This window comes from Dipteris shenzhenensis, chromosome 3 (genome assembly GCF_047967505.1).
Source record: "Dipteris shenzhenensis isolate YYH24624 ecotype China chromosome 3, Dip_SZ_1.0, whole genome shotgun sequence".
Classification (NCBI taxonomy): Eukaryota; Viridiplantae; Streptophyta; class Polypodiopsida; order Gleicheniales; family Dipteridaceae; genus Dipteris; species Dipteris shenzhenensis.
Window position 1 is genome coordinate 3,916,871 of NC_141598.1, and position 18,710 is coordinate 3,935,580.

Consider the following 18,710-nt stretch of genomic DNA (forward strand, 5'->3'; position numbering starts at 1 on the left):
AACTCCCAAAAGGCACAAACAATATGGACATTGCCAAGTCAATAATAAATCACCACCCCTGATATCCGTAGGGAGGAGTGGGTCCTAACGGACACCGTGTCGTGTCTCATGTCCACATTTTTACTCATTTGCTGATAAAATGCTAGGATTTAGGTTCAATTTCTAGCTAGTATTTACGATGGAAAGGCTGCCTGCCTTGCAAGCCCAGTTTAAATCATTGAACTGGATTTTGATATGTGGTTATTTTAAGTCACTAGAGTGATTGACCCTGTGGTTAGGTTACACGGTCACATGATTCTTCACCATCATCGTCATCATCATCATCATCGTCATCACAATTCTGCTGTTTTCGTGCAGAGTTTCGTTGCTAGGGCACCTCGCCATGGCTTCGCTGTGGATGCTTGAATCTTAATCCAAACGCCTGCTCGATGCACTTAATTTTCTTAGCACCGTGGTCTTGATCGCTCCCGCAGACAATAAGCCGCACCATCTCCTCCATCGCAAGGGGTTTCTCTCTCAGGGAGCCATGAACGCTGGGCCGTCCGGTTTTCGTAAGATTCTTTGGCTTTTCGTATGTTTTGTCTCCTACGTTGCGCTTTCGCTTTCGCTTCAATTTTAAAAATTCATCCTTTATCTCGCCGCAGAGAACGCCCCAGTGACAAAAGCGGTGGTAATAGCATGTGGCATTGCCTCAGTCTTGGTCGGAATGCAAGGAGGGGCCAAAGCTTGTAGCCTTTCGTACCAGGTATGCTCCCTGCTAAGTCGGATCCACATTTCATGCTGGACGTCCTTGTTAAATGAGCAATGGGCTGCCTGGCCTGGAGCTGGGTGTTTGCTTGCGAGCTCCTACTCTAGCCACGTGTTTCTGCTTTCTTATTGATCAGGCTATCGCAAAAAAACTCCATCTTTGGCGACTCGTGACCTCAGCATGGGTTTTCTCATCAACTCCGGAGCTTATATTCGGACTTTACCTTGTTTACTTTTTCCGAGTTTTCGAGAGACAAATAGGTTCCAACAAGTATACGGTACCCCGCGTCTGCTCTCCTGTGGCTCTAAGATTCCAGAAACTGATGGAAACACCATGCTTTTGTGAACCAATTTTCAACTTTTAGATGTGCATTTCTTGACTGCTTCCTTCGCTGTCCGCCGTCAGGTGTTTCTGCTATTCTCCACTATAGTGACGACAATTTTAGAGTTGGTGACTCTTCTTACAGCCAAAGGTATGTGCTTGGAACTTACATTTTCTGACCAAATGGTAAAATCTTAAAAGCTCCTTTGCGCATTGGACTAACTCGAACACGCGTCATTCATGTGGTTTTTGCCTCAGATCCGTCTCCCCTGGGACTGGCACCAGGACCATATGGTCTTGTGTTTGCATCGTTCGTTCCATTCTTCTTTGATATACCTATCTCAACTCGTTTTAGAATCTTTGGAGCTCGGTTTTCTGACAAGTCCTTCGTTTACCTTGCTGGCCTTCAGGTGTGATGATACTTCTGACGCTTTTGATTCTAACAAGTGTTTGGTTAATTATAAAGACTGGTCTAATATTTATATTGTGTTGGTGCAGCTACTCCTGTCTGCATGGAAACGGTCCTTAATACCAGGCCTGTGTGGCTTGGTGGCCGGTTTTGCGTATCGTATGAATGTGTTCAGCATACGAAGGGTCAAGGTAAGCCGTATCTGGCATTTTTTGTCGCTCAGGGTGCTTGCATTTGATCACTTACAGGCATCTTGTAGCTGCTGCTGTTCGACATTTAATATCAACGGTTAATAGCACTGCTTCTCTAGAAGGCATTGTTATAGATCAGCAGTGAATGGGCCTTGCTCTCTAGGTCAAGCCCAAGCCAGTATGCGCAACTGAAATATATGAAATTATGATTATTAGCCCTAAGGTGACTTACTGAAAAGAGTAGACTCACAACTGCACGCCACGTAGACAGCCAGATGCTGCTGCACTTGTGCTAGATCTGAGGGTGCTAGTGAGGTCTTCATTGGTTGGATGTCCGATTCAAAACATAATTGGCACACATGAGACCTTCAAGCCAAAATTTGTGAGGCATTTTTTTGCTTTTTAGCATACATCTATCCATCTCCATAAGAGTACGATTTTTCCTCTCAGCTTTGCCATTTTGATGAGGAGTTAGCCTCACTGTAAGCTGATGTACAATGCCCTTGTCTTTCAAAAAGGCATCAAAATCTGCAGACAAATACTCCCCTCCTCTATCTGTGCGTAATGTCTGTATCTTGAGTCCGGATTCATTCTCAACCATGGCTGCAAAGTGTTTGAAAACCATAAACACTTCTGATTTGCGTTTTAGCCCATAAACCCAAGTGTAGTAGGAGTAATCATCTATAAAAGTGACAAAGTAAAGATGACCACCCAATGATGGAGTCCTCATGGGACCACAGACATCACTATGGATAAGCTGTAATTTTCGAACAGCTTTTACTGATACATCCTTTTTAAAAGGAGATCTGTGCATTTTACCAAGAATGCACCCTTCACATGCATGTGGAGGAGGTGTTTCAAGAGGAGGCAATGCATCAACCATGGCATGTTTTTGAAGCGTCATCAAGCTGCCATAAGCATGTGTCCATATCTAGCATGCCATAACTCCGCATTCTGCATAGCAGCAGTAGAAGTGGACACTGTAAGAGCATGTGCTGGTCTTTTCTCATACATGTCAAGCTGAAAAAGACCACATAACAAAGTGCCAGACAATCTCAAGGCATAGTCATGCTCTCTGTCATGGACTGCACACTTGTCATCTTTAAAAATGACTTGAAATCCAGCTCTGTTAAGAGTGGACAAGAGTGGACACTGAAAGTAGATTTTTTGTGATACCAGGCACATACAAGACATCAGAAATTTTGAATGTTGAGCCATCAATGGCTGTAAGTTGAACTTCTCCTGTACCACGAACTGAATAGGAGGAGTTGTTGGCACATGTGAAATTTTTACCAACGGGTGGTGGATGCAGAGATGTGAAGAGACACTTCTTGGAAGTGATATGCTTTCAAAATACCATGTATTTTGTGTCTCATTGACACTGAAAGCTGATGCATCCTTGGAAGAATCATAACTGCATGTCAGAAAAGCATAAGAGTCATGATTACAAGTGGTTGTACTATCCGGAGCAGCCAACTGAGAGTCTGAAATGCAAGACAAGAAGGCATAGTCGTGCTCCACAAAGTTGGCTGTAGCTTGCTCATTGTCAGATGCATGAGGAGCTGAATCTGAAACAGCCATACCGGAGCTGTTTTTCTTTTCTTTTGCAAGCCTTTTCTTGCATTCTCCAATGTAGTGACCTGGCTTTTTGCAGTAATGACATATTCCCTTCTTCTTGGGCTTACATGCATCACCCTTAGCCTTTTGAGAAGGCTGTCTTGAACCACTGGAAGGCTGATTTGCTGAAGTCTTTGCTTGTCCCTTTACTTTAGGCTTGAATTTTGAAAGCATGGCATGTTCACCTGCTCGTGAAGCCATGTTTTTCCTGGTCGGCTCTTCTTGCAGCAGAAGTCCTATCAACTCGTGAAAATTGAGAGGATTTGCACCCCCCCCCCAACGACAAATTCAGCGAGGTATGAAAGCTGAGATAAGCTTAGGAAGAGAATTCAGAGTAGTGGTAATCATCTCTGAATCAGGAATGATCTCATCAATATTCAGCAACTGCTCTCGTAAATCCTGTAGCTTTGTGAGGTGCACTGACATGTAGTCACCCTTTTCCATGTGTATGAGACAATTCTCTTTTCAAAAAAGACACCCTGGCATCATTCCGAGCTGCATACATGCTCTCCAAAATATCCCATGCTGCCTTTGAGCTCTTACACGACTGGATATGCGGAATGATGAATCTTTTTACTGAAAGAGAAATACACGACAAAGCTAAAGCATCACGTGAATCCCATCTCTTCTGCTCTGGAGTTGTAGGTATAATTGCACCAATAACTTGTGCTGCAGCTGTACCCTGTGCACGACCTCTGCCTCCTCCTTGTTGGGGAGGGGTATTAGGTGCTACATTTGCTGGCCGGAACTCATCCCCATTTACATAGTCCCACAAATTACGAGAAATCAGAATATTGCGTACCATAAAACTCCAGAGGGAGTAGTTGGTACCATCCAGCTTATCCTCTTGTGAGAGACCACTAAAACCGAAATCGTTCTGATTTTGCTGGGCCATGTCTGAGAAAGAAAATACAGCAAATGCAAATCTGAATTCCCTTGTTGGGAATGGAGTGCACAAATCCCAAAAAACACAGCCAAACACTGGCTAAAAATGCAACTCAAATCTCTGTAATGTCTCTATCAAAAATTTGCTAGAGCATCCAATCTCTCCCAAAACTTGCCAAAAGTGCTTTAAAACACTCACAGAAAGGCAGTGTGAACTGAAACCTGCAAAATTGCTCTCCCAACTCAAAAGCCCCAATTTGTGGCTTGAAATTGCAACCAGAAAGGGGCAAATGGTTTGAAAGCCCCAAATGTTGCACAAATTGCTCTCTGTCTGTAAATGCCCCAAATTTCTTCAAGGAAATTGCGTCCAAAAGAGGGCAAATTAACTGAAAGCCCCAAATTTGCAATTTGTGTGCCAAAGCTCCAAATGTGCTCCCAAAAATACAGCCAAACAATGGTTGTATGCACAAGAGCCTGACAAAACTCTTTCCAATATCCTCATGCAAAGAAAATCCTGCAAAAATGCAACTTTTCAAGCCCACCTTCAAACTGTACGGACTAACAGTATGGAATTGTCAGTCCGGTGAATGCAGTTGTATGGAACTATACAACTCAGCATGTACGGTCGAAATCCGTACACTTGTACGGCTGTACAGATCTGTACGGCGAGCTGACTAGCAGTTTGTACGGACAGTACGGGAGCTGTACGGTAGTTTGTATGGACGGTACGGGAGTTGTACGGCAGTTTGTACGGACGGTACGAGAGCTGTACGGCTAGTGACGACGAACTGTACGGATTGTACGGACGGCGCTGTCGACGAGCTGGTACGTGCGTACGAAACTGTACGGCGAACTGTACAGTCTGGCGACGGGTTGTACGGCTGACGACGAGCTGTACGGCGACGAGGGCGAACTGTGTACGGAAGTGGTTGTATGGCGTTCTGTACGGGCAGCCTGGTACGGATGTACAGGACAGCCTAGATGGTTGTACGGAATGGTACGAAAGTTGCACGGGCTGGGGCTGTACGGCGACGATGCAGGAGGAGCTTGGGCAAGGAGCTGGGAGCACGTCCGGGAAGGAACACTGCTTTGATACCGAATGTGAGAACAGGGAGAGAGCAAAGAGTGATAGCAGGAGCAGGAGCAGGAGAGAGAGAGAGAGCTGAAATCGATAGTTGCAATAAGATGAGTGTGTTACAACTGAATAGAATGATAGGTTTTGTCACTTAGACAAAACCTTATCCTTTACTAACCGTAGTTAGTGAACTAACTGTGGTTAGGGGGAAAAACCTCTAAGTGAGGGAAAAGTGCCCCTAACCTACTTATTACATTACATTGGTCATTGCTAAATTATAACAATAATTCTAACATTGTATGGCTTAGCATATGGCATCTCGCTGTCTGTGGTGCTGCTGCTGATTTCCTATCATGCCAATCAGTCACCTTAGGCTTCTTCTCAGCCTCATTTGCAGTCCCGTATGTGCTGCCCGCTGCCATTTTATACTTGTTGGCATATTTGGGCTCAAACACGTCTGCAAGTTGTGCTCCCCTCTCAATAGTCTGAGGGTTATGTGCCTTCACGTTTGCAGCCAGGGAAGGACTCAATCCCAGTGTGTAGAACCACAAAAAGATCGATGGTGAAGCTTGAGAGGACAATCAATGAAGAGGCTTCAAATGGAGTCGAAATGGCTCCAAACGAGGCTGTGAAAGGCTCTTAAAAGGAGGCTGAAATTTTGGCTTTTTTTTTGGGGGTGGGGTGGGGGGTTTAGGGTCACCTAGGACTGTTAGTACACCAAGATAGTTAGGACACTGACCTAGTTAGGACACTATGGCAGCTAAGATAGTTAGGACACTAACCTAGTCTAACTCAACCTAACCTAACCTATGAATCGAATCCTAGTTAGGTTAACCTAATTGATCAACAAACCTAACCTAACATGTTAAACCTAAACTGACTACCTACTAACCCCTAGTTAGACGAACCTAGCAATCAATTAACTGGTTAAACTAAGGATTTTAGAATAGGCGTCTCGGTCGGCGAGGATTGGCCCATGTGGCGGCGCTGCCATGGCGTGGATAGTCACAGGGACAAAATTTGCAACGATTTGGTGGTTGGTCGGATTGGCGCTGCTTCCCGTGCTGGTCGACTTAGAGATGGAATGAGAGATGGGTTTGTCGAAGAAGCTTGCTATCTGTTCATAGTTCAGAGGCCCGCAGAGTGCCGTTCACCGTTCATGTGTCGCTAGGTATAGGCATCAAGATGCCTTGGCTGATGGAGGGGAGGGCTAGTCGTTGTAGCTAGCGCCTATTGGTTTGCTGCACGTATTCGAGCTTGCAGCAATTTTGAGAGCCGAAAGCTCATCAATATAGACGAGCTGCTCTGTTTTGATGACGTTCAAAGGTTTGACATTGGTTGAACATGGGTTGAATTGCAAGCATTGGCAGTCGTGCATTGAGTCGTTGGCGTTGGCGCCAACACCTCGCGTAGCTAGGACGAAGGTGAAAAATGGGAATGAACGGTGCCAGGGTCGAAGCTCTAATACCAATGCAATGAAGTGGGCAAGGATAGATTTGGTGAAGGGCCAGAGATAGCAGAAAAGGGGAAGAGGATAGGGGAGAGGAAGGAGGAGAGAGAGAGAGAGATAGGGGTAGAGGAGAGGAAGAGAGAGAAAAGGGGTGAGGGAAGAGAGAGAGAGAGATTGGGAGAGAGAGTGTAGGCAGCACGTAGGAGGAAGGTGATGGGAGTAGATAGGATTAGATGTCACATCAAAACAGTAACAATAAAAGGTGGATGTGGGCTTATATAGTCCCCACATTTCCCACCTAAGAGGCCTCTAAAGGTCCTCTAAATTGGCCCCTTTTTCCCCTTCATTAAAGTACGTGTGAGAGCATATGTTTATACCATGGTCAGTAAACTGTAACTAGCTTAGCATCCATGTCATTCATAGCCACATTGCATCTCTTTCAACTACTTCCTTAAACATGAAACCACTTAGAAACAACTTTGAAAAATAAATTGGATGGAGGCTAGAATGCCCCTCCTCAATGAACCAAACACGAAACACCACACTAGCCCCAAATGCCTTGGCGCCCCTTCTGGTATTTATTTAATTCTTCAAAAGTGGAATTCTGCTTTATAACAAGGGCGCACCCTTATATTGTTCTCCCTTCATTCTCCATTGCCAGAGCCAACACTTGGCCTCTGCCTGCATCCAATTCCAGTGCACCACTAGTACTCCAATACCAAGGTCAAAACTAAGGCATATCTCAACAATTGTGTCACCTGATTGTAACAAGGCATCAAAGCAAATCCCCAGAAGGGGTCAAATAGTCTCAAGGCATCAAACTGCAACCACTCTGTTCCTTTGGCACCCACCAGGTACACCCTCTGTGACTGGGTTTCTACCTACAACCTGTAATGCCCAGAAAGAAATCCAAACAACAAAATGCAAAGCAAGCATCCAAGATAGCAAAAGCAAACCAATACCCACTGTCCATGGAAGAGGGGCAAAGTCTTTCTTGCACCTATCCTCTGTCCAGGCCCCCAGGGGTGTAGAAACGACTTCCAATCAAGGGGAAAAGAGAGAGAAAGTGAGGGTACAGATTCTGAGAGCTGAAAAGAGAAGGAAGAGAAAGGCTCACAGGTGTAGAAGCCAGAAACAGGAGAGAGGCTAAAATATCTGCAACAGGATCTCTGGAGGTGCAGAACAACCTGTACAGCTTCAGAATGGATTCTTCAATCAAGAAAACATGATGTACCGACTGGAAATCAGGTTCTGGACATGCCAGCAGTTCTCTGGTGCAGGAAAGCTGCCTTAGGATGCGTGCCAGCAGCAAAAACGGGCTGAAATGCAGCAAAAGTAGGTCAAATTGCTGCAGATATGCTGCCTAGGGATGCGTGCCAGTCCTGGGCGGCGATTCTAGCTTTGAAATCTGAGCAGAAATCAGGAAAAACAGCTTCCAATCACCTTGGGAAGTGGGCAGCAGCAAAAACCAAGGTCCTTGCACCTTGAGAAAGATGAAAATCAGCAGTACAACAATGAAGATATGTTGAAAAACGTGGAGGGAGAAGGGGGGGAAAAACCTTGCATGGGGGATCGCCACATAGCCCCTCATTAATGCTCTAACCCTCCAAACCAATGAAACAGTTGGTTTGCCCCCACATTAAAGTCCAAACCCCTCCTAAGCGATGAAACATTGGCTTTCCTTGGGCCCAACATTTAGACCCCTCAACCCCTAGCATTTGGGCCTAGTAGGTGCACTGAAAATTGGACTAGGGACTTCTAGGAAGTGGGTCTCTAGGCCAGTCCCCTCGGCCAAAGTAACCACGAGGTTAGCTACACATGAAATTCACGTCCCTGTGACATCTACACGCGCTGATGATGTTAGTGGGAATGTCATAGTAGCTAGTCCCTGCTATGCGTTATGGAGTTATGGTTTTTAACCTTATGAGTGACTATCATGGCAGCCTGCTGTACCCCTCTACTGGCCGACCAGCTGGTCTGCTTGTCGACCAGACCAAGCCTTCTGGGCCCTATAAGACCCCCACTGAGTGTGCATACTGGGCCCAAGTCTATTGCTGAAAGCAAGCCCTTCTCTTCCTCATCCACTTCAGCAGCACTGTCCCATTCTTCTTTTGTCTTTCGTTCACGATGCTCTTGAGTGGCTTGGTTGACGGAAACTTAGTATGAAGACCTTTGTATAAATGGATGCTCAAGTATGTATAGGTGTGTGGAATTCAGCATATGTTTATGTGAGAGTGTAGTGGAATATGCGAAGTGATAGAGTAGATTTTCAAGTAACTTCAAGAAAAACTCTGCTTCATTAGCTGGGACAGCCTCCAAATACAAGATGGAATGCAAGGGGGATCCCTATTTGTAGTGGGGGCTAACCCTGCTGACGTGGACGACTTGACCTGACCAGGTCTGAGTTGGCTTAGTTGGCTGACCCCACTTGGTTTGGTCAGGTTAGCTGACCCTGGTCAGGTCGGTTTGACCCGACTTGGTTAGGATTGTTGGCAGGTCTGACAGGCCCCAACTTGGCTTGTTTTATTGGCCCCAATGTGGCCTTTTACCAGGCCCAAGCCAACCCTTTACCAGGTCAAAATGTAGTCGAACTCTCCCTAGCTTATGCCTTGGCAAAATCCCATACAACCTGCAGAAAGTAGTGAGAAAGGACAACAAAATACATAGAAGCCCTTACACCTAACACTTCAACACCCCAACCAAACCAAGGGAGTTGGAATGTCCTCCGAGTAGTTGTGGTGGTAGAGGCTTTATGAACAGGTTTGCATTGTTCGTCGTCAAATAGAAGGTCAAGAAGATAGCCCTCATTTCAAGATCTTTTCTCGGACAAATGGTATTGTATCTCGATCTGCTTGGTTTGGGCATGGAACACCACATTTCTAGCAATGGTTATACAAACTTTGATTCACATTGGATGATGGTAGGATCTCTCTCAGGGAAGCAAACTTCACCAAAAGCCATACCACCTCGGAGGTAGATCCACACAAGGTCACATTTGGGTGGTCCACGAGATAGTTGCTGATCCAAGGGTCAAACGATTGCTGGCCGTCGATTCTCTGCATGTCCGGATCTCCTTCCTAGTCCAGACGCTCCATTTGAAGCCCTTCCCTCTCGATGAAATCCGCCATAGTGAGTGTTGCACCCACAAATAAGCCTTGCAGGCTGAACTCTCCATTGATCCACCATCTGGATTGCAAAAGGAGCTGGATCCTAGCTGTGAAAATCTAGCTGTTTGCATGTTGCATTGGTTGACTTCTAACCCTCCGTTGAGTAGTACGCCCATTCAATGTTGTCCAATTTTTTCGTCATAAATGGGTGCGTCTGGCCAATTTGAAGGAGATTTGTGCTGAGTGGAATAGATGGTTGGTACGGAGATGTTCGGCGGTGGTGCGGTAGTCTGCCCCATACCCATGATAGCAACTGATCAAGTGTCATGTGAATGGATTTGGTCTTTAGATCTTCCCAAAGATCAAATCCTAATCCGGGAGATGACTCTCCCTCCGAACTGCGGTGTACCGCAGTTTCATCAGGTGTCTTTCAATTTTTCACCAAGAAGTGCGCTTGCCGCGAATTCTGGAGGCACACCGCTCAAACCCACGACTGAAGCCTACCTTCTCCAAAACCTTGGTGCTAATGGCTGCTTGTTTCTAACAATCAATTGGCTTGTGAGAATGCTTGGCCTTGTGGACCAATACTTGTTCCGCCTGAATTGCCACTTGCTCCAGAGTGAGATTTGCGGTATTAGCTGATGCCAGTGAATGTCTAAGATTCCTCGAGAGACCATGAACGCCGGCATGCTAAGGCTGCATATGTTGGCGATGATTGGGAATGTAACGATGAAATTGTATAGGGGGATGATATGCTGGTAGAATCGGTATTGCTATGAAAGTGAAACGGGGAGAACGAGGCCAAAGAGTCCTCAATGGAATTATCTAGGGACGAAAACAATCGCTTGTGTCATAGCTTAACTAGATAGTAGTGGCACATTGTTCCCCCCGATGGTGTTAGCGCTTGATATGCACAAACATGTATTCATTCGAGTTTGTTTGGCTATCGTGGTTGCCAAAGTGTAATGAATTTCGCTTCGTTAACAAAGCTGTAATTCGTCAGAACATTACAGAAACCTAAAATGTCGCGATGTAGGACTATGGCAAAGGACATGGAAACTTATAGACAAGACAAGTGAAAAGAATAAACAAACAGTTAGTCTATACAAGTGAATAATCAGCTGCTCATTCAATTTTGATCTATCAATTGATATGACTGAACATCTATTACAGCTGATGTGACGGAGTGTTGATTGATACAATCTGAGCGTGTACTCTTACAATTGAGTAGGAACTGATACAATGGAGCACTATGCTCTTAAGAACATTCTCTCTTTTGGATCCTCATTCAAGCAATAGTTATCCTGAGAATCAAGATGCTAAGCGTATGGAGATTAATGCTTCTAAACGAGTATTATATTAAACCCTAAACGGGTATTACAACAGTAACCATGATAAATGACTCGATGGGTTCGGATACTTGCTAAGATGCCTTCTCTTGCAATCCTAACTAGCTAGCGGTGCTTCGGATGGTAGGATGGATTTGGAGTCTGGACCCGCTAAACACTCCTCTTGCAGGTCACCATTTAGGAAAGTTGATTTTACGTCCATTTGGTATATTGGCCATTGTTGCCCTTTTGAATGTGGAAAAGGTGTAAAAGGGGATTTTAAAAATTCCTTCTGTTGAATCCACATGCTATGTCTACATATTTATGAGTGACCTGAGGCATTCCGTCAAGTTGTAAAGGTCATAAACTTATTATTGCAAACAAGTGGTGGAATCCAGAAGCTTGCTTGTGTTGCTACAAAGGCGGCTATCATTGTGCTACCTTTACAGCATGCCTTGTTGAGTTAGTAATACACATTCTAGCAAGTGAGTTTTGTGAATGTTATGGGGTGCATCCCCTAGCTAAGTATTGGCTTTGAAAGTGGGCATATTTTTGGTTGTGCCACAGGAAAGGGTGAGCCACAAGGGGGAATGATCAGACAAAAGCAGAGAGTGATCAATCCACATATGGCATGTAAAATCAGCATACTGCTGAGCATGAAACATATACCATCGATCCAAGCGAGCCCAATAATCAGTGAAGGCATTATGGTGAAAAGTATAGCCCGAATGGAGGGGATGCAGTGAAAGCCATATGTCCTGAGCATTAACAGAATCCATAAAGGAGTGCCACTGTCTATGCTCAGAAGCAAGCATATGTGAATGATGAGTGGAGCTATCCGAAGGGGATGGAGAGTTATTAAAGTCTCCACAAAGAAAAGGATTCCAGTCAAAATGCTGTAATTGTTCCCAAATACGGGCCCGGGAGGCAGAAACCTGAGGAGCATAAACAGATGCAATATCATAGGCATCTTGTCCCACCGAACATTGAATGACTAACCAGTTCCCATGGGGATCATTAAATTTCAGCAACGGCTGCAATTCATGGCGGACAATGGCACACAGGCCCGAAGACTGCATGTTACCCGCATAGAAAATATCATAGCCTGCAAAGTAATCCCTCCTTCCAACAAACCGGTGCTGATTGTGCTCTTGGAGGAACACAATGTCTGGATGAGAAGTATGTACATAATGCCAAAACAACGTCCATTTATTAGCATTACAAAGACCCTGTACATTGTATGTAAAACACCGAAGGGAAGTACTCATAAAGAATATATACAGTGTATGATATGTACTCCATGAAACAAGGAGTGTCAGGCATCCACCATCGTATCTGGGTCAAGCTGACCCATGGCAGTAAACACCTGGGGGGAGACAGTATCATCATAGATGGGGATACCCGTCTTAACAACGGAGACCCAATTGCCAAGAGAATGACCGAAAGTGGAAGAAGAAGAAGCTTGCCCAGGGGAAGGTGCGGAGGCATCCCGATTTCGAGACTGTAAGGGCCTTGGTTGTAGAGAGAGAGTTTTCCTTGGCACTTTCCAGCCATCAGACTTTGCAATGTCAACCTGCTTAGCCTTACCTTTGTCTTTGCCTTTTGGCCCTGTGGTTGCCTGGCTTCCTGTATGCTGGGTAGGTTTGACACACACACACACACACACACACACACTAAGAAACCCCCCCAACACACACTTACGTAGGCACATAATATCCACCCCCTTTTTATGATGCAATTTGTTACACAAGCACACTCATCCTCTTTCTCTTTATAATTATGTATGCTCGAGAGTTAAAACACACAAAAACTAACCCAGTTGGAACTATTGTTAGAAAATAATGTGTGATTATTAATATAAAAATTCCCCCCTCCTCCATCACTCTTATGAAAGATATATATGTATATAAAATTTTAATTTTTTTAAAAAAGTATGCACACACGTTCTTTATAATTTATTATTTTCCACCTTAGACTTTAGTATTTCTTATTAAAAATCCCCAATATTGGGAAATTAACCCAAGGAAAAATTTCCCTTCTTCTCTCATGTTAATTATTCCCCCCTTATGGACTTGTTTATACATTTGGATGATAATAAGAGATGATTTTCTATTATCTCTAGGATTATACAGATAAACATTTTTCTAATTTTATGGATGATAACCAAGATAGGATTTTCTATTACCTCTACGATTATCTAGAGATGTACTAGATCCATGGATAATTTAAGCACATTTCACCTTGATCTTGGGTCCCATCTATATGTCACTCCTGAGCATAGGAGATGGGGACTCGTGATGCACATGCCTTATGTTTGATCTTACTTTCAAGGAAGAGGTCTATTATACCTCGTATTCAGTCCTGTTGGACTTCGGAGTGTGCCTGGGATGTTTTGGAAGCTATGTATCAAGTTCATAAGTAGGTCAAGGACTAATTTTTTAGGAGAGAGCTTGATTTGGTGCACATAGATGAAGGAAATTCTATTCCTTCCATATATCACTCAACCTATCTATGAGGGGAAATTGAAATCCTCGGACTTTTCAAGAGCTAGTGGGACTCTTGGAAGATTAGACAAGAAGGAATATGTCCGAAAATGCACGTAATGGAGAGCAAGCTTTTGCTGCTTAAGATAAGGGCAATGGCAAATACACCCCAAATATGATGTGTCACAGTTTTGGACATGCTTGTGGTAAGGATAAGTAGGATGCCAAAAGGCCTAAAAAGAAAGAAAAAGGCCATTATTGGAAGAAACAAGGTTATCATATCAGTGAGTGCCCTAAGAGGATTGCAAAGGAGAAGAGAATGGAGTCTAGTATGGTTGTTTCAGGCTCAGCCACTAATGTAATAAAAGATGATGCTTTTGCTAATCTTGTAGGGCATTATTGGGCTTTTCACTTATAGTTATGATGTCTCTTCGGAGTCACACCCCTTCAGCGTGAATGAGATGGGTGGAGTAGTTGCATTTTATGGAAGGTATATCCATCAATTGGACATTGAAATTGCATTCTTGAATGAGGGCCTCTTGGAGGAGGTTTATGTCTCTCAACCCATTGGTTTTGTGGTACCTAAGCAAGTTAGACAAGGTTTGCAGGTTGTTGAAGGCCTTGTATGGCTTGAAGCAAGTCTTAGAGCCTAGTATGCAAACTATGCCTTTTTGACTAGCCAAGGAATGCAGAATAGTCAAAATGAGAGCACCCACTATGTCTGTTAGGAATTGTTGAGGCATGTAATTCGTATCTCTATCTAGTGCAATTCTCATCTCTCTCATACAGTGAGGCTTCCACGTGCAATATTACATGGAGATAATATAAAGCTTGCAACTCAAATATGAAGCTGTGAAAGTAAGGGACAAAGGACTACAGGTGACACAAATCTCTTTTGCATAAACTTGAATATCGATCAGACATTGTAGGGACTCAAGATGACCGAGGCTCACCTCTATAGAGGATTTTTGCCTTTACAAGATATAAGACTATCAGCTAAGGACAGGACCCTGGCTATGCAAGATAGGCTCGCGACGTAGACAGACAATTCTCATGAGAGAGCCTGGACAAAGAGAAGGAGCCGTGTAGCATGTAGTATAGATATATACTCCATAAACCGCCTCAGGTCAAACCTCTATAATCCCCAAGAGACATTGATTGCCTAGAAACATTGAAACCACTCAAAGATGATTGGTTGTCCATGCAAGAGCCACGTTGTAGCCATGCACCACCATGTGTTTCTGCCTTGACGAACCATTGCATTTCAATTGGTTCCTTCATGTCCACGTTGTTCTATCTAATCATGTTAAGCTGGAGACTTGTGGCCAATCACCTCAGAGGGTCTTCATCACTTATGAAACTTGGAACAAAGGTAGCCCCCCATGGAAGGTTCTGCCGAACATTACCCCCAGAAGCCGAACGGGGCAAGGAAAACCAAAGGAAATAATTGGACCTACAAGATTCCAGACAAGTGCTCAAAAGGAGCATACTCTCCAGAGCTAGCTCTCAACAAAAAGCACCATAAGAATCGATCACCCTAGTCTTCATCCAATCCAGCAACGTACTCAGCCCGTTCTTCCAAAATCAATTCTTCCACAGACTATTCTTGGCAAAATTGCGAACACCCAACAAAAGGGCTCCACCAAAATAAGCAGAAACAAAGCCCATCAAGAGAGAAACTCCAGCAAATCAATTGTCTCTCTCATAGGCACAAAGAGAGGAGACCCAAAACTAGGAATTGTTACCTTAAACTGAAAAATCAAATAACAAATGGAAGCAACCCATCATGTTTCATAGGACCTTAAGGAATCTCTCAAAACTGAGCGTTTGCCGAGAAAAGATAAAATCGAGTGAAGGCTTGCTACTGGTCGCTTCAATTGTCATGTTCAACGATTAAGCGATGAAAGCCTTTCAACGAAAACCACAAAGACCATATGCCGAAACAGTGATAGCAATAGGAAAACACATTAATTATAGGGCAACCTTTTTTAAGTCAAGTCACCCACTGAGCTTTCAATATCTCCTTGCAATAAGAGCAATTCCCATATTGGAGGCGAGATGATTTATAGAGCTTGAAGAATGATCTGCATATACTTCAATCTTTGCAACGAATCTAGGATCAGTATGTTTTGATTTTCACAGACTCTCATGACTAGCTATGTTTCATGCAATTCTCATTCACATCAATCACTGGTCCTCATGATTGCTCCAAATTGTCACAGACCCTTTGAATCGTCATGTTAGAAATTGAAGCATGTCATTCATATCCCTCTCATATAGTGCGACTCCCAGTGACATTGTATCTCTATGTGTTTCGTATGTGCATGAAACACAGAATTCCGCGCCATAGCATTGGCACTTTGACTATCAATGAGAATCGGAGTAGGCTTCTCCAATGATGCATGTAAATCTGCCAACAAATGCCTCAACAGCACACATTGAATGCCCAAGTAATAATGTAGCAGCCCCAAATCAAACATTTCAAATCTCCTTTCTTATACATTGAAATCTGCAATTTTTGCAACAATGGGACGTGAGAGAAGTATGCGAGAAAAGTATGCCATCAGCATATATAAAACAATAACGAGCAAATCACCTCCTCTTTTCTTGGCATTGTTGGGTAGAACCCTTCATGGGGGGGCTTCCTTTGTTCCAAGTTTCATAAGTGATGAAGACCTCTGAGGTGATCATCTGACAACATAGACATGGAGCAACCAATTGAAATGCAATGGTTCGTGGAGGCGGCAACACATGGTGGTGCATGGCTGCAACGTGGCTCTAGCACGGACAACCAATCATCTTTGAGTGTTTTTGATGTTTTTGGGCAATTGATGTCTCTTGGGGATTATAGAGGTTTGACCTGAGGCGGTTTATGGAGTATATATCTACATTGCATGCTATGCGGCTCCTTCTCTTTGTCCAGGCTCTCTCATGAGAGTTGTCTTGCGTATGTCGCGAGTCTATCTTGCATAGCTAGAATCCTGTCCTTAGCTGATAGTCTTATCTCTTGTAAAGGCAAAAATCCTCTGTAGAGGTGAGCTTCAGTCATCTTGAGTCTGTACCGTGTCTGATCGATATTCAGGTTTATGCAAAAGAGATTTGTGTCACCTGAAGTCCTTTGTCCCTTACTTTCAGCTTCATATGCTTTTCGATTTGGGTTGCAAGCTTTCTATTATCTCATGTAATATTGCAGGCTCTACACCCACTGTTGGGCGCTGAGGATGTCAGTGGGGATGTCATAGTAGCTAGTCCCTACTATGCGTGATGGAGTTTATGGTTTCGACCTTATGAGTGACTATGTTGAGATTGAAACTGCAGTATGTGTAGTGTGTTTAGAGGATGAGTTTGGGCATGTTCTTGGATTCATCTAGATATATAGATATATGTATGGGGGTGTGGAGTTGTATGTGTGAGAGCATGCTTATACCATGGTCTCCATCCACTGCTGGGCGCTGATGACGTCGGTGGGGATGTCACAGTAGCTAGTCCCCCCTATGCGTGATGAAGTTTATGGTTTTCAACCTTGTGCACTATATATATATGCTGAAGGATCTGTGTGACATATGTTTTGACTCTCCTAGTATCTCAAGATTTGAAATACATGCTCAAGATGGGCTGGATTTGGGTTATATAGGCCAAACTTGCAATTTTCTTCTGAAAGATAAAATGACATCTTTTTGAAGGTTGGTGATTGAAGTATGTGTCCAATGTCCATCCCTTGTATAGAGTCTGGGTCCTTGGTTTCCTCCGAGCATGTGTGCTTTTCTGTGTATGCAGACTACGAAGGAACAATTTTGTTGCCTAGTTTAACTGTTACAACCATGGGAATTGTTTTGTCAGTGTATTGGATAAGTGCTGCTTGATAGAATCCCTTGCACTCTCCTGTGGAAGGAGGTATTGGCCTCATTTATGTGTCCATTACGATGTACTACAGTTGTGGTTGTTTGGGACTGTGTAGTGCTTGTTTAATAAAAAGGGAAAACAAATTCATGGAAGCTGCATTGTAGTGATAAACATGTCTACTGTCCTATTTGAGACAGATTTCTTCAGGTGGTAAACTCTAAATATATCTTTTGGACTGATTTCTGGTTTCACTTAAATTTAATCCACAAGGAAGAGCTGATTGTGTAATATGACATAGTACAACACATAGGAAGTGTCGAAGATGAAAAGAACACAGCATCAGTTGGGTATCAAAAATTTAAGGGAATACAACTCAAATTTCTGGATATACGACCCAAATTTCTGTATATAGCTTTTAGTTGTTTGAGCGTTTGTTTTTTCCTCTATGCTGCATTTCACAGGGATCAGTTTGCTGACTCTTTGTAGTTTGTCATTGCAGTTTCCTGAATCAGTTGCTTCAGCAGTTAGTCATGCATTTTCACCTTTTTTTTCTAGACCTGCTCCTTCAACAGTTTCGAGAATAACTGGACGGGAGACTGTGAATGCACCATTTGGTCGTGGGCTGGAGGTCAGTCTGCTCTCTTTCTAGTACTTATATTTAGAGTCTGTCTGTGTCTAGATTGCTGTACGTGGAGAGGACAAATTGTGCACATCATTGAACCAGAGGCGCTAGGGCGATAGATGCCTCCTTTCCATTTGTTGTAAATTCTGTAAATACGTTGCATTCCTGGCTGACCAAGATTAATTCAGTATTTGATGTATCCAATGTGAGATCTTATTTGTTAAGGATGAATGCTGGCTAACAACGATAGAGAAATCATCAAGGGTAAAGCAGCCCTGTTCATTATGGCCTGCTGTGGTATGTGTAAGAGGGTTGCCTTAGATACTGATAGGGACTTGCTTGCTTGGGCAAGGCCTACATGCAGTGGGAGACTGTTGAATTCAACAAACTGACAAATGACACTTGCTTAGATCCTACTCAACATATGGCACACAAGCAACACTGCCTTGCCTAAAGCCCATGGACAGCCCCGCACATGGCATACTCCTTGGCAGTTCCTTGTGGACTGCTTGGCAGTCTCGGAGGGATACTCTAGAAGGGAGGGATCAAAACCAGGAAGATTTGCAAGAGCGATTCCTTTGTCTCAGGCTTCTGGTTCATAGAGATAGATGTTCGTCTTGGAATCGTCACT

The 18,710-nt window shown here is 43.8% G+C and overlaps 1 protein-coding gene across 3 annotated transcripts in view; it reads left to right on the forward strand.

Annotated features, from left to right (window-relative positions):
• The first annotated feature begins 302 nt into the window (after window positions 1-302).
• Window positions 303-18,710, forward strand: part of LOC147903246 (Ubiquitin-associated (UBA) protein) — a 51,424-nt gene continuing 33,016 nt past the window's right edge. The window contains exons 1-7 of one of the 3 annotated variants that reach the window (XM_087373009.1): window positions 309-551; window positions 645-745; window positions 885-1,025; window positions 1,154-1,220; window positions 1,328-1,479; window positions 1,568-1,669; window positions 17,957-18,085. In XM_087373009.1, the coding sequence (XP_087229135.1) occupies window positions 527-551; window positions 645-745; window positions 885-1,025; window positions 1,154-1,220; window positions 1,328-1,479; window positions 1,568-1,669; window positions 17,957-18,085 (717 nt within the window). In that variant the 5' untranslated portion in view covers window positions 309-526. Of the gene's footprint in view, window positions 552-644; window positions 746-884; window positions 1,026-1,153; window positions 1,221-1,327; window positions 1,480-1,567; window positions 1,670-17,956; window positions 18,086-18,710 lie in introns of all 3 variants that reach the window. The other 2 variants (XM_087373010.1, XM_087373011.1) reach the window with 2 other exon arrangements.